This window comes from Perognathus longimembris, chromosome 3 (genome assembly GCF_023159225.1).
Source record: "Perognathus longimembris pacificus isolate PPM17 chromosome 3, ASM2315922v1, whole genome shotgun sequence".
Classification (NCBI taxonomy): domain Eukaryota; kingdom Metazoa; phylum Chordata; class Mammalia; order Rodentia; family Heteromyidae; genus Perognathus; species Perognathus longimembris.
This window is the reverse complement of record NC_063163.1, coordinates 32,217,194-32,240,935: the sequence shown is the minus strand read 5'-3', so window position 1 is coordinate 32,240,935 and position 23,742 is coordinate 32,217,194. Positions and strand designations below refer to the sequence as shown.

At 37.9% G+C, this 23,742-nt stretch overlaps 1 protein-coding gene across 1 annotated transcript in view; it reads right to left on the bottom strand.

The window, feature by feature from the left end:
- Positions 1–23,742, bottom strand: part of Diaph3 (diaphanous related formin 3) — a 433,505-nt gene that overhangs the window by 400,856 nt on the left and 8,907 nt on the right. The window contains exon 2 of the mRNA XM_048341270.1: positions 7,128–7,160. Coding sequence (XP_048197227.1) covers positions 7,128–7,160 — 33 coding nt within the window. The remainder of the gene's footprint in view (positions 1–7,127; positions 7,161–23,742) is intronic.

Below are 23,742 nucleotides of genomic sequence, written 5' to 3'. Positions count from 1 at the left end.
CAACTGAGCGATCACCTTCTCTACATAGCCATCCCTAAAACCAAGTTGACTTCACTCTTTCTACTAAATTCTGTATACTTCTACAGCTCCTACCATGTCACACTACAACTACTATTATATACCTACTTGTTTCCCCACTGTTTCCTGACAGAGAAAAATCTTATAAACTTTTTATTTCTATAACAGTAGTAGGCACTCAGTAAATGCTTAATGAATGGATAAACGGATCTGCACACGTTACTGCACATTAGTATATTCCACTCTGCAAGCTCTTGATGTTATTCCCACACTCTACTGATTTGAGGAGGTACTCTCTCAACCACCCTATAAATATTTAAAGATTCTGAGACTGTACTTAAGTGCTACTACTGAAACTCTAAGTACAGGAAGTCCCAATTAACTCATATTAATGGGCTCTGAAAGGCCCACCTGACTTAGTAAATACTTTAAATCTTATGTAACATGTTTTGATGTATAGTACTACATATACTAAGTTGTCTCAGTCCCTGCTGTTATGTTTACTTTATATAAATGAGTATATTTTCAATACAGCTTCATAGAATAACTATGAAAAACTGTCAGACCTTTTGCTTTAACATTGTTTGCAATTTACCAAGGAAAATTATAGAAAGTTAACAAATGCAGGATTCATTTATTATATTCTCCTCGGTCAGTAAATAATTTTGTTAATTTATGTAGCACTAAAATGTCTTAAGAACTAGACATGTATCGTTCTCATGCCTAAGTAGGAAAGAAAACAAATGCAAACTTAATTGGCTTAAGGATGCCTCAAATACTTTCACTTGCAGCTAGAATCATAATTTTTCCATACAATTTTTTCCTCTGTACCACCAAGAACTTTGTCATGTGGTACTTCTGAAAGGAACACTAACTACTGTTGTCTCTGGGGTCCCTTCCAAGCTCCTTAGACCATCCCTCAAACTCTGATGTGCCATTTCAGGCAGTGTTAACTACATCACAACTCCTACATGGCTGTTAGAGATTTGACCAGCAAAATTGTTTTTTAAATAACTCTTTTAACTTGTACTTTTTTAACCTAATAATTTATATCCTCTGCCTGACTCAGAAAGGCAGAGATATGTCCAGATCATCAAAACCACTGTTCTTCTTTCACATATATGATGTCTACTTCCATACATAGCCCACAAGTCTAGCACATGTTGACAGGTACCAGAAAAATCTACAAGTAGACAAAGCACATCCTATTATACCACATTCATCTGTAGAACTCTAAAAATGAGCTCGACTCATAGAAAACACTGGGAATCATTACACAAAGTGAATCAGAAGGCCCACAGAACTATCAGGAGGCAAGCACTACTCAAAGAATTCATTAGAACCTACCCAAGAACAAGCTATATCCACTGAAGTTCCACAACTCCATTTCTCTGGGGTGCTTTAAGAGGCACCAGGAAAACCTGACGCCTGTATCTGGGAGTGGACTCAATGGCTTCTACATTTAAAGAAATCACATATCCTTTACTTGTTGACATTTCTCAACATTCTTCTTCCTTTGGAACAGACCTTTTTCAGTCTAGTTTGTTTGAAACATTCAAAGCAATTCATTTCTCATCATAGAAAGCTTCTTATGGAAGACTAGTCTTCTCAAGATAAAGATCAATGGCTAAGATACAATAATATTTTAAGTAGAGAAATCTCATATGCCTTTAAGAGAAAAGCAAAAAAGTGAGACATACTTCAGGCTTTCACATGTGGCACTCTCAGTGAAGGCTTAGTATTTCAGCAGCACTGAAATATTCACGGGAGACAGGTTGCTGAGTTTTCCTAGCTAGTCCTATGACTTTGAACCCAATACTTAAGCTCTCTTGCCTCAGTGTCCCATTGAAGATTAGAATAACAGCACTCACAGAGGATTCAGTACAGATTAAATATATTTATGTAACTAACATTTGGAATACTATATTTAGCATATGGCTAAAATTACATATCACTTACTATACTTTTCATCGGTAGGCATAATTTGCAGGGTCTATTGTTATTATTTTAATTTAAAATTATTGTCAAGGTGTTGTCAAGGCTTCCAGCTACATACATAAGGTAGTGAGTACATTTTTCGTCATACTTGTTACCCCCTCCCTCATTTTTCTCCCACCTTCCCTACCCCCATATTGTTATTTTTTATTTCACCTTAAACATACTTCAGGTGCAGGAAAGCTAGGCCAGCCTCCACAACACCAGCTCACAGACACATGTGTTCCAAAGGAGGACTTTTAAGTCCCCTATCCTAAACCCATGGATGTCCAGCTTCTTCTGTACTCAGTCTAAGTTGTTTTTACATTCCCTAAATAACCTTTCTATGCTCTCAAAGGTTCCTGCATATTGCGTGAGCAATGGAAGCTTGGACTCAATCTACCAATAACAGGTACAGCAAAGCAATTTATTTTATTTTATTTTTTAATGCAGGCACTGGGGCTTGAAATCAGTGCCTGAATGCTGTCTGGCCATCTTTTTGGTGGTTAACTGGTGATAAGAGTCTCACAGACACTCTTGCCTGGGCTGGTTTTAAACACTTATCCTGAGATGTCAGACTACTGAGTAGCTAGAATGTCAGGCCAGCCAGCTAGAAAAGCAGTCTTAAATAGGGTAAGACATTGTTTTTCCCTATTTGACCCAAGGCCAATCTCTGTAACCTTTGAAGACAGATCTCTAATTGGTGGGTCTCCTTTCAGTTTCTGGTAATGTCCTGGCGCCAAAGCTTTAGTGACCCATCCTTATTTCCTCATTCTTTCATCCTCACTAAATGGGTACCTTACTTCCTCATTCTTTTGTAGCCTTCCACCCCCATTCCACTGTCTAACAAGTTTTTTTTTTAAGTTTTTATTATAAAACTGATGTACAGAGAGGTTACAGTTTCATACATTAGGCATTGGATACATTTCTTGTACTGTTTGTTACCTTGTCCCTCATACCCCCCTCCCCCCTCCCCTTCCCCCCCCAGGTGTTCAGTTCGCTTACACCATACAGTTTTGCAAGTATTGCTTTTGTTGTTGTTTCTCTTAATTTACCCTTTGTCTCTCAATTTTGGTATTCCCTCTCAATTTCCTAATTCTAATACCAGTATACAGGGTTTCCAATATACTCAGATAAGATTACAGAGATAGTGTAGATACAATCCAAGAAGGTGATACAAGAACATCATCAACAGTATAAACTACAGATACACATGGGATGTTGAAAGTAGTTACAACTGTGATATAACAATCATTTCCATAAAATGGAGTTCATTTCACGTAGCATCATCTTATGTGATTATAAGGGTAATGCTATTGGGCTCTTGTGATCCTCTTATCAGGACTTCTCCAAGTTATACAGGCCTCAATTCCATGACTGCCAGCTTTTCTAACACCTAGCAAGGTGATTAGATATAGGTGACTCATTGCTGTGAAAGATGAGCAACTGGAGCATTCAAGAAAGCAACTAAAGCTGTTGAAGAATTCCTACAAGAAAAAAAAACTGAGAAGACTAACACTCTAATAGAAAGAATTTAGAAGAAAGTCTTTAAATAATCAGAAAGGAACACTGAAAGAGTAATGTTAGCTTCTAAAAGAAAATAAGAACAAAAGCAAGAGTTGGAGGAGAGTGAAGTGTTTAGCTCACAGCAGATAGTTCCTATTGCAAATAGGTCATCTGTAGGATGAGATCCAGTAGTCCAACACATTAATATGTCTGAGGAAAAGGTCATATGAAGGGAGACATGAGTAGCAATCTTCAGAGGTGACCATCCAAATAAAGCAATATTCACAGAAGAAAAAAGCAACAGCTTCAGAATTGAAGACTGAGAAATGACAATAGTATAAAATAAGTACAGAAGGAAAGAAAAAAAAAAACCACACACTGAAATTTAAAAAGGAAAATGTCAGAGAAGTATGAAACCAAGAAAATCTGGTATCACAGAAGCCAAGAAATTTTTGTTCTTCATAAAGGAAGCAGACAACTATACCTAATAAGGAGGATAATCCAGTATAATTCAAAGGACTAAAAGCTAATGATTACTACTAGAGAATTTTTTTAAGATTACTTCATAATGCTAAACAAGTTACAACAATCCTAAATACACACAACCAGCCCTCCACAGAAGACTGCAGAGTCAAACAACCGTGATTCAAAAAGTTACACTAACAGAATACTCAGGTATTCATAGAAACAATACTGCTTAAAGTCTACTAGCAGCTCCCAGGGATCCAAATACTTCAGTCATCCTCATTCCTATACAATAAGACTGTGTCATCCTCATTCCTATACAGTAAGACTGTGTTCTGTGACACTGAATTCTGATACTAATTCAATAAATAATTCTGCTGAATTTTTAACACTAATGTTATCAATGATGTTTTTATTTGAGGTTTCTAAAACACTTTTGCTCAAGGTATATGGCTATAGAAAACTCTGTTCTTGCATGTCTTTCCTCAAGTTCTATCCCCACAGTGTGACTATTCACATTAAGAAATTCTAAATTGAAAGAATACATAGAATGTCTACAGGATGGGGATGGCGAACGTTAATTAGAAAACATACTGCCGGCACATATCAAAGTATCAGTGGCAAATGCTTCCTTGGTCTCGAACATACCAGAAATACTTTAAAAGAGCCCTCAAAATAACTAGCTACCCCCTCCCTTCCCACAGCTCTGCCTTGATCTATAACACACATTCCCTGCATGGCTCAGCTGTAAACGTGGCACACCACCCTCTGGTATATAGACATCAGGAAACATTTGTGAATAGGCATAGAACTAAGAACAGCAGTTCAACATACTTCAGTTTTTCTGAAATTCTCAGGACCCTGTGAGGACGGAGTAAAGGCACAATTAGTCTGTTTTCCAAATAAGTGATCAATCAAATGATTGATTTGTCAAGGTCACAGAGCTCAGCAGTACTGAGGTTCTCTGTCTTGCAACAAGAGTCTTCTAATTCCAAATCCAATGCCCCTTTCACACTGCACCAGTCAACAATGAGGAAGAATTCTATTCATCAGTTATCTCCTGTTCAAGATAGCCAGGCTTACTCTCAGATGTATAAGTCAGACTTTCTGCTTGAGCCACCCACCTCCTCTCTGGCCCCTACACAAGAGAAAAGCTACCACACAAGATCAGAAAAGAAGTGAATAGGAAGATCAGCAAGGAATGGAGGAGACAATCGTGAGCATACCTAAGACAAAAGCAAGGATGAAAAAATGGTCACCAACCCTGCAGAAGTCACAAAGCTGGACAAAAGGTTCTCAACAACAAATAATTAAAATGCTTACGATGTATCAAATATGGTAAGTACTAGAAGTATTAGTTACACATTGTTTTAGCCTTCAATGGTTTATACTGGTGAGAAAGGCAGATAAATGATTTTGTAGTGGTAAAAATATGCATTAGCTACCAAAAGTTGTATGGAATGGAAGTAGGGAGAAAGACTTCACTGAGAAGAGCGCCACCCCCCACCCCCCACCCCCCACCCCCGCCCCGCACCTTATTAACACAAAAGAGAGCAAGAGCAAGATGGTTTCTGCTGGAGCCACTCCATGACTGTGTTTGTAGATCCTAGGTAAAGATTTCAGTGTGTAAAGATAAGCACATAATGAAAGGAAGGCCAGTGTTTGAAACAGAAAAAAGCAGTGTGCTCATGAAATCTAAACAAACCAAAGATATAAAGAATATTATCCAACAATAAAAGGAATGAAGTACATGAAATATTATAGATGAACCTTGAAAATATTATGCTAAATGAAAGAAGCCAGTCACAAATGTTATTCCATTTCCATGCAATGTCTTAAGTAGGCAGATCTATAGAGACCAGAAATAGACACATGGCACCTCACAGTCATCAGAGCTCGGTTAACTGAGAGAAAATGAGGACATATTTATGGTTATGAAGCTTCCTTTGGGGAATGATGAAAATGTTCTAAAACTGGTTGTAAAGAAAACCAATTCCTATGGATAAACCAAAATTTCATAATATAATTCATAGGAGTTGAGCAATTTATAAATGTATCAAAATCACTGTATTATGTACTTTCAATGGGTAAACTGAATGTTACATGATTATATCTCAATGAATCTAGTGCCTCAATGTCCTCAATGGTAAATAAGGCCAAAAATCTATTTTTAAAGGCTACAAATAATTATACAACCTATATAAATAAATGGTCCCTATGCTCACTATTTTCTAAACACTAGTCCATCAGATACCACATGATGTATCCATCAATAACAGACTACACAGACAATGGGTATAGCCTGTACAACTGGCTCTGTGCAACAGGCTACATCTTCTAGAATTGTGTGTCCCTCCTCATGTTGCTATAATGATTAAATCATCTAATAATGCACTCTAAGGACATATCCCTATCGTTAAGCAACACATTACATCTAAACAAATGTTGAGACATGGCCATATCTAAACAAGAAATTTACGTGAATATCATTTTCTTAGTCATTATTCAGAGAGAATCATCAAAAATTTCCAATTTTAAATCACTCATGTCCAGGTCTATACTACATTCATCTTTACATATCCATGTTACCCAGGTGCCAGAGACAGCACTCTGGACACCAAAAATTGATGAATGCATGAACTGCACTCAAAACTATATTCCTCAAAAATATTTACCTGACTATGCAAGTATATGTACATGCAATTATCTGCAATCTGCACTTATGAGAGGCCCTACTACTAACAACATGAAGAATACATCATAGTAAGGTATGCCTGACTCTCATTTTTTAATAAAATTCCAAAAACATGTGCAGGATATTTAATCTGATTTACTTTAATTAGCAACTATATATCCCTGAAAAGACAACATGTCTTTATTTTTTTCTACCTCTTCCTGAAGTATTCAATTCATTCCCAAAGAATGAGAGCTGATTTAAATGACTCAGAATTGACTAACAATTTGCAATTAAACAACTTTTTTTAAATTAAGATTGACTACTAAGGCAGTGATTTAATTTATTTCACTAGTTCTGCCTCTGATTGGATCACTATAACATTTCCAACATAGGTAGTTTTTAGGAATTTCAAAGGTGTTAGTCCAGCACACAATGAACATTATATGGTTAAAATTTGTAACAAAAGAAATGTTGAAGATAACCTTACCATATCATCTGTCAGTGTCCTAATATTTAAATGCTGCAAATTAAAAAAAAAATCAATCAGTAATTTATATCAGCTTCTTTAGTTACCAGAGCATATTTAAAATTTTACAATATTAACTAAAGGTAATTAAATTCTTGGCAGTCTAATAAAAATGCATTATATATTGCTTTAATCTCACAAAGATGAACAAAAGTTGACCTATGTGCAAATTTCAAACATTTAGTAAAATCGCTTGGGTTTGTGAATGTCACAACTGGAAGTCTAGCTGAGGTAAGAATAAATATATTTCCCAAATTAATAGTATTTTCATTAAATATACAGACTTAGAACACAATACATTTAAAGATTAAAATATAACTCTGAAATTCTTTCATTGAAACTTTGAATTTACCATTAGTATGTCACATAATTGATAATGAAGTACTTTGCTGGCTTAATTAACTTAAACAATTCAAGTGACGAAGAAGAATGTACTAGAATGACTATTTGCATCTTTGACATCATTTTGATGTATCACCAGTGGTGATAGTAGACAATTTTCAATATCATTGCTTGCTGATTTGAGAACCCTTTTGATGATTTCCTTGCTAGACAAACATAAGACCACTTTAGGAATGAATAAATTAATTTCCCACCAAGCAGAGTTCAAACGTCAAAAGTATTTAGGCAGTAAGTGTTTTACAAATCTAAAAAGATTATGTATGGTCTTTGGAGCATTAGCTAGTTCAAAGAGCAGGCAAAAGGGTCAAGCATTTCCTAAATAGAAAAATAGGGCTATTTTTTTTTTTTTTTTTTTTTGGCCAGTCCTGGGCCTTGGACTCAGGGCCTGAGCACTGTCCCTGGCTTCTTTTTTGCTCAAAGCTAGCACTCTGCCACTTGAGCCACAGCGCCACTTCTGGCCATTTTCTATATATGTGGTGCTGGGGAACCGAACCCAGGGCCTCATGTATGTGAGGCAAGCACTCTTGCCACTAGGCCATATTCCCAGCCCCTATTTTTTTCTTTGTTATAAAGGGACATGTGAACAACTATCATCTAACAGAATAAGTGGCACAGAGTTACATCCAACATTTATTGAATGTAATAAAATTGGTCACTCATGTCTATATTCTGAAATATATTTTTATACCCTACTTCAATTATGATCCTAATTAAAAATCTATACTGTGTAAATCACTACTCCAGATTCTCTTCCTTCACTGAAATGTTCCTTCTTTGAATGCAAAGGAAACCAAGCAGCTAGAGGAACCAAAAACAACTTTGTATATATCATAAAGAATATGGCCTGAGCTGGGAGTATGGCCTTAGTGGCAAGAGTGCTTGCCTCCTACACATGAAGCTCTCGGTTCGATTCCCCAGCACCACATATATGGAAAATGGCCAGAAGGGGCGCTGTGGCTCAGGTGGCAGAATGCTAGCCTTGAGCGGGAAGAAGCCAGGGATGGTGCTCAGGCCCTGAGTCCAAGGCCCAGGACTGGCCAAAAAAAAAGAAGAAGATGGCCATATTCGTGACCACTACTAACTACACAGCTAGATTCTAAATAGAACTGTTTGTTGAATTAAAAAGGCTTACTCTGACCCCGGAATAAGAAAGCAATAATATGATATGTATAGGCTAAAGTCTAATGGTAGGATATATATATATAATATATATTATATATATATTGCTTTTGGCAATATTCTTTTCAGCCTCTGAAATTAACAAGCATGTACAAGCATGGTATCATTCTGTGCAAGAACATAAAATATCATTCTAGAGATGACTTCTATCACAGTTACAAAGCTCTGGAAGATAGGGAGATGAGATGTTTCGGAGTTCCCTTCTCTACTCCTGCTTGCTTTCCTGCCAATAGAAGTTTTCAGCCCATTACATCTGGTTAACTCTCTCTCTCTCTCTCTCTCTCTCTCATTTTTTCTTTTTTTATTTAATTTTATTGTCAAGGTGATATGCAGATGGGTTAATAAGGTAGTGAGTACATTTCTTGTCAAATTTGTTAACCTTTCCATCATTTTTCTCCCACTTTCTCTCCTACCCATCCCCCCCCCCAAGTTGCACAGTTCATTGTCTTGTATTACTGTTGCACTGGTTCATCCTTTATCCTTTGTCTCACTATATTACATCTCTCTTACTAGTCTACATTCAGGAGTCTCACTCCAAACACAACTCATGTAACTCCTGAAAGGAGTCATTTCAAGCCCCTATGACAAAGAACGTGGGATATAGTTAAATTCAGACAATAGCATGTAAAGTGGTCTAATGCTTAAAAAGGTAAGAAAATCAAGGGTAAAGCTTAAATTCTATAGAGTCATCAAATGTTTTCACAAAAGTAAAGTATTACCAAAAAACTAGTATGAGTTGCTCCAAGAAAGTGCTGTAAAAGCATATTATTAAAAAAGAGAGAGAGGCCATGAAAATAGATAACTTTTAGAGAGAAATGAGAGTAGGGACGATGTCAGATTTATGATGTAAAACCTGCATAGAAGGTACAGAATGCAAAGTAATAGATATGAAAACAGGGGCAGAAAGTTATATAATATAAAGCCCAGGAGATGTAAAAATGCAAGGGAAACATTTTTTATGTATCTTCAAACCCTAAAGTTGGGCAGCCTTTTAAATTAAAAATACTCTTACCTAAAACAGAGGTAACAAGGCCTAACTGCTTTGACATAATGTTTGTTTTGTTTTTAACTCTTAAAACTACCTTTTGTGGGTCTACGTTTCAATGGGATTCAATTAATTCCATATGGGCTTAGTCTGTTTTTCCACTGTGTAGGCATGTATAAGCCTAGTTACAACCCAAATTTATTCAAACTATTTCCAAAATTAAAAATATGATAAACTGAAACAGAACACAGGGGTAACTAAGGGAAAATGAAAGTTCTGGATATTGTTATGAGAAGTATAAGAATCTGAGGGGAGAAAAAGCAAGAGGCTAGCTAAGGTCAAGCTCATTATTTCTTCTCTTTTGGAAAACACCCCATTATTGATTCTCACCATAGCAAGAAAAGGCAGTAGGGCAGAAAATAACAGGAAATCCAAAGGCCCATGACAAGACTAGAGACATTAGCTAACAAAAGTAGCTAGAAAACTGATCTGAGAAACTGGCTTCTATATCAAAACCATAAAGTCAAAGAGGTTGCGCTTGAAGGTGTAGCTTTCTAAAGAATGGTGATTACACACTCATTTTGTTTATCATCTTAAACTACTAAGACATTCTAACACTAAAACTCTGAGTAGATCTAAGCACTTGTTATTTCCCTTAAGAACTATAATGTCCAATAATCAAGGCCACTGTAAACCTGAAGGAAATAGACATTAACACTAATCATTTAGTGATAAAGTATGATGGTTATACTAAGTGGTAAACTTTTGTTGGGCTACATAAGTATTAATCTTAAATTCAAGTTTTTCACTATAGTGTTTCACTGTATCAAAGTCCTGCTCATTTGGCCTATACATTCATGACAAAAGATGTTCTATGAAAAATTTAAACTGCTGAAAGAGAAAATGGACTGACTTAAAATTATCAAACAATTCTCTGAAATTCAACCTTACTCTTATAGATACAAAACTATAAGGTAACATCCTTAATTTTAAATGGGGGAAAAAGCTTCTCTCTCTCTCTCTCTCTCTCTCTCACACACACACACACACACACACACACACACACACACACACACACACACTTTTATACTGGTTCTTCAAGTAGAGTTCAAATGGCCAGTTAGCCAAGTAACTTTTTAGAAATGAAGTATGAAGTAGCTCTGTTTTGTAATCACCAGCAATCCTCTTTACTATCCTGCAGGGTGGGAAACAGGAACTATGCTCATCCATTCATGAGTAGCTTTTTCCAGCATCAACTCCAAGTAGAAGAATTGAAGGATTATGAAATGGAAGCAACTAGGAGCACTTTTATAAAACCTGACTGCAACTTCTTGGGGTTACAGAAAAGGAAAACTTAAGACTCTACAGCTTTAGACATACAGCTTCAAAGCCCTGCCAACTTTAAGTTATACAGATACAGTTCATCCACTATGAATTTACTTTACACATAAATAAAGGAGATGGCCAAATTAAATAGCATACAACACCATAAGCAAAACCCGAGGCCACATGCAACTGAAAAACAGCTATAATGCCTGGTTTTTAGCAAACTTTCTATTTTCTTTCATTGGTTAGTACATGTAGCAGGCCAGGGAAGCAAAAGATCCGTCCAGTGATGTCATTGGGAATATGATAGCTATCCAGTGTCAACCTTTCAAGCTTCATTCCATTTGCTTTCATCTCAGACAAATAGACAAATACCATAATACTTTAAAACAACTTGGGGCTGACAGTTAAATTTCATGAAATTTACATCATTTCACAGGGGTGCTGTAGAGATGCGCATGGAGAGTGAGATGTGTAAGAGGAAAGCCTCCAAACATATTTGACTGGGGTAGTTTTCACAGTCTAGACCATCCAGAGCAGCTGTTCGTCACCTTTTCAGTATCCACAAGAATCATAGCAAGACTTTCTTTGAAAGAGCAGATTTAAAAAAAAAAAGAAAAGAAAGAGCAGATTTAAGCTCTTAGTCTTCCCAGTTTCTGATTCAGTAGACCTAAGGCAAGACTCAGGAGCCCCAAAAACTAAAGGGCACCCTGATAGTGCTGCTATATCATACCCAGGACCACTGAGACATTCTTTTCCATGCTTTCACTCAGCCTGCTCCTGTAACAATTTCAATCACTGAATCCTGCATTCAAATACTTAGTCTAAGATACATCTCACTTCATAGCTCTAATTTTTTTTTTTTTTGGGGGGGGGGGTGGGCAGTCCTGGGGCTTGGACTCAGGGCCTGAGCACTATCCCTGGCTTTTTTTTGCTAAAGGCCTAGCACTCTGCCACTTGAGCCACAGCGCCCCTTCTGGACGTTTTCTGTATATGTGGTGCTGGGGAATTGAACCCAGGGTTTCATGTATATGAGGCAAGCACTATTGCCACTAGGCCACATCCCCAGCCCCCCATAACTCTAAATTTAATAGTACTTAGTACCAAATATTGAAAATTATCCCTATCTAACTATAACCTGACACTATTTGCTTGAAAGAACATGAAGGACAAAACAAGTCATTGACACAGAAAAGCTATACCTACTGGGAGAAAAGCAAGATTCCATCTCAATTAATCATAATCTGTGGTTTAAGGTAATGCACTAAAGTGTTAATCACACTTTTATTTTGAAATTCACATTATTCCTTTCCTCCAATAAACTTATGAGCATGTACTTTAACCTAGTTATATTTTTGGTCCACCGATAGCTGTTCTTATCTTAATGTCAACATCAATTATAAAGAGTATGAAAATATGAAACATTATTACCTCTAACTATCACAATAAACACACCTATACAGTCTCCCTAAGGGTTATCTCCTAGGCAACTACAAAATACGGGAAAATGCCATTCTTCAAGGGCTCTGCATTTAACATCTCAGAAAGGTCCAAAAATAACACTGAAGCTTTCCTATCCCTTAGGGCAAGAGCAGACCTGGAGCTTTGATAACATAAAGAAAAACTTTTAAGTTGTCTGGCACTTCATGTGGCTAGATGGTGAGTTGGGTTTTTTTTGTTTGTTTTTTTTTAATCTGTATGGAGAAAAGTGAGAAAGATGTTAGGAACTGCTCTTCAGCCTCTTTTAATCACTCATTCTGGACTGTAATCCTGCCAACTTTGGAAATTACCCAATCCTTTCACCAGACTTCCCCACAATTACACTCAGGGGGACCCACACCTCCCTTCCCCACATCCTATGATCGGAAAAGAGATCAGGGAAGATTCGCTCTCAGAAGTAGCCATCATCCAAGTGTGAGAGAAGAGAGAAAAAAACTTATTTTTATGAAAACACAACAAGGTTTTCAAGATGATCAAAAGTTTCCACTAGGGGGGCTGGGGATATGGCCTAGTGGCAAGAGTGCCTGCCTCATATACATGAGGCCCTGGGTTCGATTCCCCAGCACCACATATACAGAAGATGGCCAGAAGTGGCGCTGTGGCTCAAGTGGCAGAGTGCTAGCCTTGAGCGGGAAGAAGCCAGGGACAGTGCTCAGGCCCAGAGTCCAAGCCCCAGGACTGGCCAAAAAAAAAAAAAAGTTTCCACTAGGGAAAGATTGCAACTCTAGAAAAACCAATTAACAAGATTTTTTTTTGTTTTGTCTTTTTTCTTTAATGATGGTTATGCCATTTTATAGTTTCACCAGTAGGGCATTAATGTTCCACTTCTCACACATACTTATCAATACTTATCAATTTTTAATAAATTGTATTGCCTTTTTAATTACCTTCAAATGGTTGCACAAAGAGCTTTCAATTTAACATATCCATTTTTGTGTACAATGTCTTGATCAGTGTCACTCCTTCCACCATTCTCCCTTCCCTGCCATCTATCCCATCCCCATCCACCTCAAGTTTTCCAGTTCCCTCCAAGGTATGCATGTACACCAAGTATTATGACCCTAATTGCCTACCATTCCTCTCTCCATTGATCTATGCTCCTTCCCTAGCCGCCACCCTCCTCAGATAAGACTTGTTTCAACTTTCTGCTTATATTGTGTTAAACTGTGAATTGTTCAAAGCGGTTCAGCTAACAAGTTTTGTTTAACTCTACCCTAGGTTTATGCATCACAGTAGTTACAAATCTAACAAGTCTTACTTTTTCTTATACAAATTCAGTGGGGGTTTTTTCCTTCAATGAACTCATTGCACATGAAGGCAAAGGAAAATTAAACTGAAAATGCAATAGCTAATTCTATAACACATTTTAAAACTCATTTTGAAATTTTTTCTTCAGCACCTCTAATTTTTTTTTTAAATCTACACTATGAGATCAAAAGTGCCTCCACAATAGATCCAGTGAAGAACTATGCAAATCTTCAAACTGGTAGGTTTGGGGTCAAGTTAAGAGAATTTGAAATCACTTTCATCTGGAGAAGGATAAAAAGGAAGCATTTGGTTGAGAGAATTACATTGGTTTCAGAGCTCCCAGAATCTCCCTTAAGTTATACAAGCCGACCAGGAAAAGTGTTCAGCCTCCAATACTCTTTCCAAAATGCATATTCAGGGGCTGGGAATATGGCCTAGTGGTAAAGTGCTCGTCCTGTATACATGAAGCCCTGGGTTCGATTCCTCAGCACCACATATATAGAAAAAAAAAGCCAGAAGTGGCGCTGTGGCTCAAGTCACCGAGTGCTAGCCTTGAGCAAAAAGAAGCCAGGGACAGTGCACAGGCCCTGAGTCCAAGGCCCACGACTGGCAAAAAAAAAAAAAAAAAAAAGAAAAATGCATATTCAGACTGGCTACTATGACTAAGGCTAATGTAGCACCACCAATTGTCTCATATAAACTGAAGACTTTTTACCTTCCAGCCTCACCACAAAGATAGGAAATTGGGTTAAAATCTTTTTAGTGAACAATTTAATAAAACAAATCCCCTTCATACTCTTTAACCTCATAATTCTACAAGACTCAAACACTTAGGAAGTAACAAACTAAAACAAATAGGTACCACTAAAAGATTACTTTAAATACCTAAGATTGAAATTGACCTAAAGTTTTCCAAAGTTAAGAGAGAGGGAAATAAATCATACTGTGTTAAGTCTCACTTTGCTGGCCACACAACAGAAGCGAATTAGTTCAGAGGAAAGGGAACAGCACAGAAAAAAGTTTATTATGCACTAGCTAGGATTCTGGTCCCTTAGGAGCAATCTTGATAAGAAGCTGATTTAGTGGTGGTTTACATAGGGATGTGCACCTCCTCACAGGTGAAGTTTGTGGCCAAATGATGCACAAATAATCATATCACCTGGTCATAAGCCAAGAGCAAAGATCATTATTCCCTGGTGCCACTCTTATCAATGGGTTGCCCATCTGTAGTTCAAAACATAACATGCACAATGGGCAAGATACATTGGGAGATCTCAGGCTTTCTTGATGATCACCAAATACACCAACAAAAGACAAAGTGCAGAAGCAAGCACAGTTATGCACACCTGTAATCTCAGCTACAGCTATAAGGACTGAATTCCAAGGATAGGTCCAGGCCAGAAAAGACAAAGATGAGATAAGGTTAAATAAGGAATAGTTGGGGCTGGGGATATGGCCTAGCGGCAAGAGTGCTTGCCTCATATTCATGAGGCCCTGGGTTCGATTCCCCAGCACCACATATACAGAAAATGGCCAGAAGTGGCGCTGTGGCTCAAGTGGCAGAGTGCTAGCCTTGAGCAAGAAGAAGCCAGGGACAGTGCTCAGGTCCTGAGTCCAAGCCCTAGGACTGGCCAAAAATAAATAAATAAATAAGGAATAGTTGGTTACAATATTTGGTTCCGTTCCAATATCCTACTATATACATAGTAATAACATGGCAAAATGCTTACAATATCATGTCCAAAATGTTGCATTTAAAACTGCATAAGCAACTGAACTCCTAACTTTTCAATACACACATTTATCAAAAAACTAAAATCAGAACCATTGATATATATAAATATATATCACTGATATATAAACCATTAGATACATAAACTATTAGGTATTAAAAAAAAACAATTCTATTTATATAAGTTGTGAGACGTGGAGCTTTCCTTTATGATTTTGTGTATTTTCCTAGCTGCATACACAGCTCTTGCAGTGAGAAAGGCTTACTTCTCACACTGAATAGAAAAATATAGATTGTTCCTTTTCAAATAAATGTATGTATTAATAAGAAATGGAAATCTAAAAATCAAATACTGTGAGCATAGATTTCTTAATAGGGTGAGGTTTTTAGTGCATATTTTCAAGTATGTCAAACTATATTATGCACATAATTCATTTGTCTTCTAATTCACGTTTATAAATTAACCAATCTCCAAACACTCCTGTTTCTGTGAATTATTGATGTTGTCACCTGCTAGAGACTTAATTCCAAGAAAAATATATGAATCACTACATCACAAGCACAAATCCTTTTGACACAAATTCAATTTTTGTGGCAACAATAATGTACTGACTTAGCTTTATTTTTCTATTTTATGACACTTACTAATGGTGGAGATAAAAGAAATCTATCACTTTTCTTTCTTATAAATGTAAAAGATATTATGCCATCCTGAGAAAGCTATGGTAAACATGCATCGCTTTCTTTACCACCTGATAACCCCTTAGTGATATTGAGAACATGATACCAAAATATAAGAAATAAAACAGGATTTTTTCAAGCAAGACACGTCTCATAACACTTCTTTTTCCTACTCCATGATATAATTCAGCTGCCAACATGTACCAGACATTACATTAAATTTGAAGAGCACCCATCTCTCTCTCTAGATGCTTACAACCAAAGAGCTAAGGAAACATAACCAAATGCATTTCAGCAGAATAAACCCTGTAACTATTTTTGTAACATAGAATTACTCTGAAGGGTGAAGACTGCCACGCTTTTTTTAAAGAAAAGGAGGCCAAAGGGAAAAGACTTATTTATAACTGTTTATACATAACCCAAGGACCCCCTCAGTATCTGAGCCTGGGTGCAGGGATGCTTTCAGACAGCCCTACGCCAGCTTCATGGCTGCCCATCCCCCCCAGCCCTGCCAAGAGGAACTATCTCCATTCTGCAGCTACTAATTCCCTGTTTAACTGGCTATCTCCATTTTTGTCAGCCCATTTCCTACCTATCTGTACGTGGCCCTATATAGCATCCAACTACCGTGGTTCCTACTTCTTTCTGAGCTCTGAAACAACCTTATTCCTCATTCCCTGACCTTATTCCTCTACCTTCTCTTGGCTCAGGGTAGTTGATTTCGGTAACCTATATCTTACTGCTAACCTTTCAAACTCTGCCAGCTTCAGAAAGGTTCTCTGACTTCTCAGGATCAAAAGTGTCTCTCCTGTGAATCTTATATGTCAAAAGTAGCACTGAGAGAAATCCAAGTGTGTCATCCAGATCAGACTCACCTGGATTGCAAGCTAGTTCCAACACTGTCAGCTGTGTGAGCTCAGCCACTTACATTCTGTGTCTCAGTGTCGTACCCATACCATAAAGCCATCAAGCCACTGCCCTCACACAATTGGCAGATTTCACTGAGAAAGTCATGCAAGGACACAAATAAACAGCAAGGATTAGTGGGCTCTCATCAGTATCCTTCCCCGAAGATCTCTGCCAGCATCACCCTAGACCAAGAGATTAATTTCCCCAAGGCAAGCCCTAACATTTTCCTCCTCAACCAGGGTCCAACCAGGCTCCAGTCAGTAATTATCCTCAAATAGGTCTCCACTCATTTGTACTTAGCAAGTGTATGCCAGGCAATGATTTCTGTCACGGTCACTTTGTCAAGGGATCTGTCTTTCAGGATATCAATTATGTGGGATTGTCCTTTTTCCAGATGCCAAACCCTGTCATGTTTTATCAAATTTCACTAGAGCTCAGACCAAGAAATGAAGAAGACCACACTTCCCAAAATCCTCCAGAAGTTACAGTGAGAAAGCCTGAGTCCCTCCATTTATCCCTTCAGTCCCTAAGTACCTATAAAATAGTCATCATTACTACTGCCATATCCTGAGGAATTACATAATTACTAATATACCAAACAACCATATAAATCATTAACCTTATCTCAAAGATCAGAAAATCAAGTGGTATATACATTCCCTGTTAAAACTGGTAAGTGGCTGGCTGAAAATGGAACCGTTTCCACTATGACTCAAAATCTCAGATTTATTTCTGTCCCTTTTCCTCTGTCCTAACTATCAACTGGACAGCAACTGTGGTCAAAACTCAGGAAAAAAGTCACAATGGAAAGGAAGCTATTTCTGAGGTAATTATAGGACAAAGAAAATTAAAACCAAACCTGAGGCAGGTGCTGGTTGCATGCCTGTAATCCTAGCTAAAGAGGCTGAGATTTCAGGATTACAGTTCTAAGTGTGAGAAAAAGGGTCTGTGCTATCAAAATAGTTTGCTTCCTTTCTGCTGAGAAAATTGTTGGGAGAATTGTTTTTCTCAAAGGTTACTGCTTTGGGCAGGTGGCATGGCTCTTGTTAATTACATCTTAGTTACATACATCCTTTTCCTGAGCACTTTAACATATCCCATTAGAAGCTCCTTGAATTTTACTTATATCCTGTTATTAAAGCCACATCCTTTTCCAAACCATGAACCTGATCTCAGCCAATGTGAGCAGAGGGGCGGGGAGGAGGGTAGCTGCTGGGTTGGGGATAAAAAGGGAGCAGGTTTCTGTTCTGTATGATTGCTTGCCAGATTTTTTTTTACAATGACACACCCTTCTGCAGAAGTAAACTTTGCTTTGCAGAGTTCCTTTCCAGTTGGTGTCTTTATTCCTGCATGACAAATCAACAATCAGAACTATTTCTAACAAAAGACAGCCCAGCAGGAAAGTTAATGAGACTCGTAGTCTCCCAATATATCACCAAAAACCTGAAAGTGGAACTGTGGCTCAAGAGATACAGCACATTAGCCATGAGCAAAAGCTCAGGGATAGAACCTAAGCCCTGAGTTCAAGCCTCAGGACCAGCAAAAACAGAAAAAACAAAAATGAAGATGAGCTGTATTGGTAATAACACATCTTAAACTTTAGATGAATGAATACAAACACCTGAGGAGAGAGTAATTTTGGTAAATTAGTGAACACTGGTAAGTACATGTATTTGTTCTCTCACTTGTGTAATAGGGAATGTAAGGAATAGTTAGTTGCTTTTACAAAATATCTCAGTTACAGTTTTTGTTTTAAGCTGAATATCTTAAAAACAAAAGTCTCAAATCAGATAAGACAAAAGCTAATTTAAAAACTAAAAGTGTTTAAATATTACATTTGAACTTTGAAAAAATAAGCTATTATTTTATTTTTATTCTATTACTTATTCCTTGAATAATAAGTACTTTTATTATTCTTTTATCAGTTAATAGTAGTGAAAAAGAAATCTGAAAATTTACCAAGATAACATCTGAAAAGGGGGAGAAAAAGAACACAACTTCAGCTTTTATATGCCATTCCAAAGCTATGCATAAAATGCATTTTATATTTTTTAGTAATATCATCCAAGAAGAATATAGTCTCTGACCACCCAAGCTATCGAGTCACCAGGGCAGTCCTGATCCTCATTCTTTTCCTCTTTTTTAACAATAATGTATATGGTTTTCAAAAGCACTGTAGTTTATGCTAATCACTGCATCCTGAAAGCACCAGCAGGCATGGTGAACATTACTAAAGATTGTGTATCTTGCAAAGATATGGAATGAATTCTCAAGTGCCTGTTTTGTTGATAAATCTATCCCTAGTGGTAGTTTTGAGGCTATAAAAGTGCACCATCTCTGCTTCAAAACGATTTTGACATTAGAATGCAAGAATAACCCATTTTATCACTGGAAAATAATCTGTAAGAAACATGAATGTAAGTCCATGTCTCTCAACTGAAGGAGATATATATATAGATAGAGATATAGATAGAGATAGATAGATAGATAGATAGATAGATAGATAGATAGATATCCTAAAGTCTCAGCATGTGTCCTCTACTTGCACAGAAAAGGCAAAATAATTGGGGGAAAACAATCATTTTTAGAAAACTGAAGGGCTTGGTTCTTAAATTGTCAAGATTTGAACAATAAATAAACATGTCCAATCAATGCTTGGTACCTGCTTAATCTAGAGATTCAAATACAGAAATGTTCCTTCCTGGCACATGCCCTGCTCATACGCATTGCCATTCTAATAGGATTAATAAAAACTTGATTACCTGAGGCACAGAGAGATGAATGCTACAACAAACCCTGGACCATGTGGCCCATATGTGGTTCACATTAAGCACTGCAAAAAGGACACTGGAACAGATTACATGAACAATGAGAGAAAAGCTTTCCAAAAAGGTATTGTGTTTATTTGTTACTTGGTTCTTTAAAAGGCTCGGGACCATCTGGACATCTGTAGATATGAACAACAGATTTCAGGTAGAAACTGAGAGATTCGGGTTAGATAAATGAGCAAGGATAAGATCATTAAAGAGATTGAGCTTCATGATCTTTAAACTGTGGATAATGGAGGAAGAAATGAAAGGGATGTGTTAAGCCAGTTCCATAAGCACCAATGGGGTGGATGATATAGCATTGGTGGAAGAACCCAGCACAGGAAACCAATTAGGAAGCTACTGAAAGAATCTAGCAGAGACAGAAGATGAATGAGGTCAGGGACAGTGAGGACAGAGAAGAAATGAATGCTATAATAAATACTCAGGAAGCACAATCAAGGTTAGTAAGTAATAATAGACATAAAAGTGAAAGATCAAGAAAAATTTCAAGGGCAAAATGATGCCTTTCACACAAAGAACAACACCAAAAAAAAAAAAAAAACTATTAGGAGAAAGAATGTATGGGTTCAATACATTCTGAGTTAAGGTAACCTGTGGGCCATTCAAGGAAAGTAAGTTGAATAATTTGGACAGAAACTCAAAAGAGGAACTTAAAGTAGAGATAGAGTTTAAAGAATCATCAGCTTCTAACTAGCTGCTAGCCACTCACCACATATGACTAACCATAATTTCAATCAACTCAAAATAATCAAATTTAAAATTCAGTACTTTGGTAACATCTAAACTTCAGCCTCCTGGGGGTAGTGAATATCAAGCTGGAGAAAAGAGTATAAGCAAAATCCCCATCCTCTCAGAAAGCTTTCTATTGAACAGTATTGACTTAGAAGATAGTAACAGTTAAAGAAATGCACGTTAGAAAGAAGTATAAAGTAAAAAGCAAAGATCAAAGAGACAGTGTTTGTAGAAACTCATTTTAGAAAGAGTAAAAGAGATGAACACAGAACCAAAAATAAGAACACATTTGTGCCCAGGGTCTATGGATTTGTATGAAGGGGCTTAAAAAAATCAAGTAAAAGGAAGCTTGAATATCACCTACCAGGCTTGGCAGTTGTATATCTGCCAAAGCAATTCAGAGAAATGACAGGAGGCAGTGAAAAAGCTAGCAACCACTGGGAAGTAGCTCAATCCCTCTTGACAGGCAAATCCTACTCTTTACTAAGGCTATCACAAGAACAGTAGCAATCGGAGGTATTTAGTACTTAAGTGTTTAGATCCCAGTATGACACATGAAATCATCCTATCTGACCTAAAAGTTCTTATTTCTACAGTGAAGGAGGGAAAAGTAACTTTCCATGGTCACACAGCCAATGAAATCCAGATCCAAGATGTAACCTGCCTCACCTCCACAATCTGAATTAATCAAACAGTATGCAACATGGACTCCCACACAACCATGACACGTGCTCTCGGTTGCCATGCTCCCATCTTGTACCAGAGTATATGTGAGCCTCTTCAAGTCAAACACCAAACTGTAGCCACCTATGGTATGCTATGTTAGGTGAAAGAGAACTCAATATTTACTGAATAAATGAACATAATTCATGGGAAGTGGCTTAAAGGGAAGGGAAAAGAACATGGTACTCAAGGGGCAAAGTATCAAGCTTAAGTTGAAGGGGGTAGTTGTTGGGGTTTTTGCTTTTTCTTTTAGTACAAAAATTATCAGCTTGGATATAATTAAATATTTCATGAAGGAATGGGGTTCAGTCCAGAACAGTGGTAAAAAGGGATCAATGTAGAATTTAAAAAAAAAAAAAAAAAAAAAACAGGCATTTATTTGTTGATACTTCAGGAGAAAGAATGAAGAAGAAAAAAGAGCACCAGCAGCTCACACCTGTAATCCAAGCTAGGCAGGAGGATGAAATTTGTGGACCCTGGTTCAAAACCAGCCCAGGCAAGTAAGTCTGTGAGACTCTTACCTACAATTAACCCCCCCCCCCCGCCCCGAAAAAGTGGAAGTGAAGCTGTGGCTCAAGTGGTGGTGTACTAACCTTGAGCACAAAAGCTAAGGGACAGCTCCCAGGCCCAGAACTCAAATCCCAAGACCACCCCTTCCCACTCCCAAAAAACTGACTGTGGACAAACAGTATAGCTTTTATTTTGATAGAAAAAGATATGTAGGTGAGCGCTGAGTCTGGATAACCATGTCCTTAAGTGAATGCTGGTATGTTCCTGGAATGAGGGATCTCATTGCCTTATACATACACACAGAATATCACTACAAGAATGCAGAAGAAAATAGTAAGTGTCATCACTATCTCTCTGGGAAAGGGGGCTGGCTATCTGTGACAGAAGGAAGGCTGACCGTATTACACTTCATATTTCTATATTGTTAGGTGTGTTGTTGTTTTTTTGAAGGAGTGTTGATTACTTTTTCAAAAAAAAGCAAATTTATTTACACCGATGAGGTAGCATGATAAGGTTTAGCATAAATGCTGAGCTAAATGGAAAGGTGACTAGCGAGCTAGCTCCAAGCCAGAACTGTGCAGTGACTGTGTTCACATCCATCATGCCCTTCTGTGGCACCTCAGGTGAGTTCATAACCTCTCCCAGATCCATCCTGTGTGAAACAAGATTGGAGAGTGCCTGCTTCAAAGCAGTGGTGAGGAGTGACTAAAAGCACGAACTGAGTAAATGCAACTCTTGTGCTGACCATTAAACCCTAACAGCACACAGGATCCATAGGCTAAGAGCAATTCACACAGCTAGGAGGGATTCCATCAGTATTTATCTAACTGTCACAGAAAGCCTGCCAGGTTGCTTCACATGAGGAAGTTTGAGGCCACTGAACCAGATGAGGAGGCCAGAGGTCAGCTTATTTGTTGATGAATGAACATATTTATGACTTGAGTTTGAGGAAGTGAGCAGTTTGAAGGCATCCTAGACCAAAGGGACCTCCATGGTTACTTCTGTGTAGTGTGGCTTTAGTATGTATCAACTGTTGGCAGTAGACACCTGATATAGAAAGAAAGGTAAGTCAAGAAGCTGGAGGTTGAAAAAACAGAGAGGAAGAGACTATGTCCAAAGACCAAACCTCCTGATGTGTGTCCCTTTCTAATGAAGGGTAGAAAGTTCCCGGGCATAATCCCTGTGCCCAGCAGAAAGGAAATAATGGGGAAAGAGAGAAGGGGATAACAGGAACAAGAAAGGTCAAAATGCTGCTTATAATGGAGAAGAGATCTTGTCACACCCCATTCAAGATGACTAACCCAAGAGAAGGGGGGACACAACAGAGGTGAGGTCGCCTATTTTAAAGTCTGGGGAAAGAATCACAGGAGTTAAAAACTAGTAAAAGCTTCTCACATACTAGACACCATGCCTAACTTACTACACTGTGCATTAACTAATCCTCCCAACAATCTGTAAATTAGGATACTGATTGTTTCCATTTTATAGACAGGAAACCAAGGCACAGAGGTTGAGAAATTCAGCCAAGGATGTACATCCAGAATGAATCCCTTGTTATCAAAGTTTTTAGGAGTAGGGTTCTAAAACCACTTTGTGGAGCCCAGGTTTCCAATGACCCGCTAGCGGTTCTTGGTCATCTTTACATGCCCTTAACCACCACCACTGGGAAGGGAGGGAGGGAGGGAGGGAGGGTGGGAGGGAAAGAGAAAGAGAGAAAGAGGGGAGAGACAGAGGGGGGCGGAGGGATGGAGGGAGGGAGGGAGAGAAAGAGGGAGAGAAGGAGGGAGGGGTGGAGGGAGGGAGGGAGGGAGGGGAGGG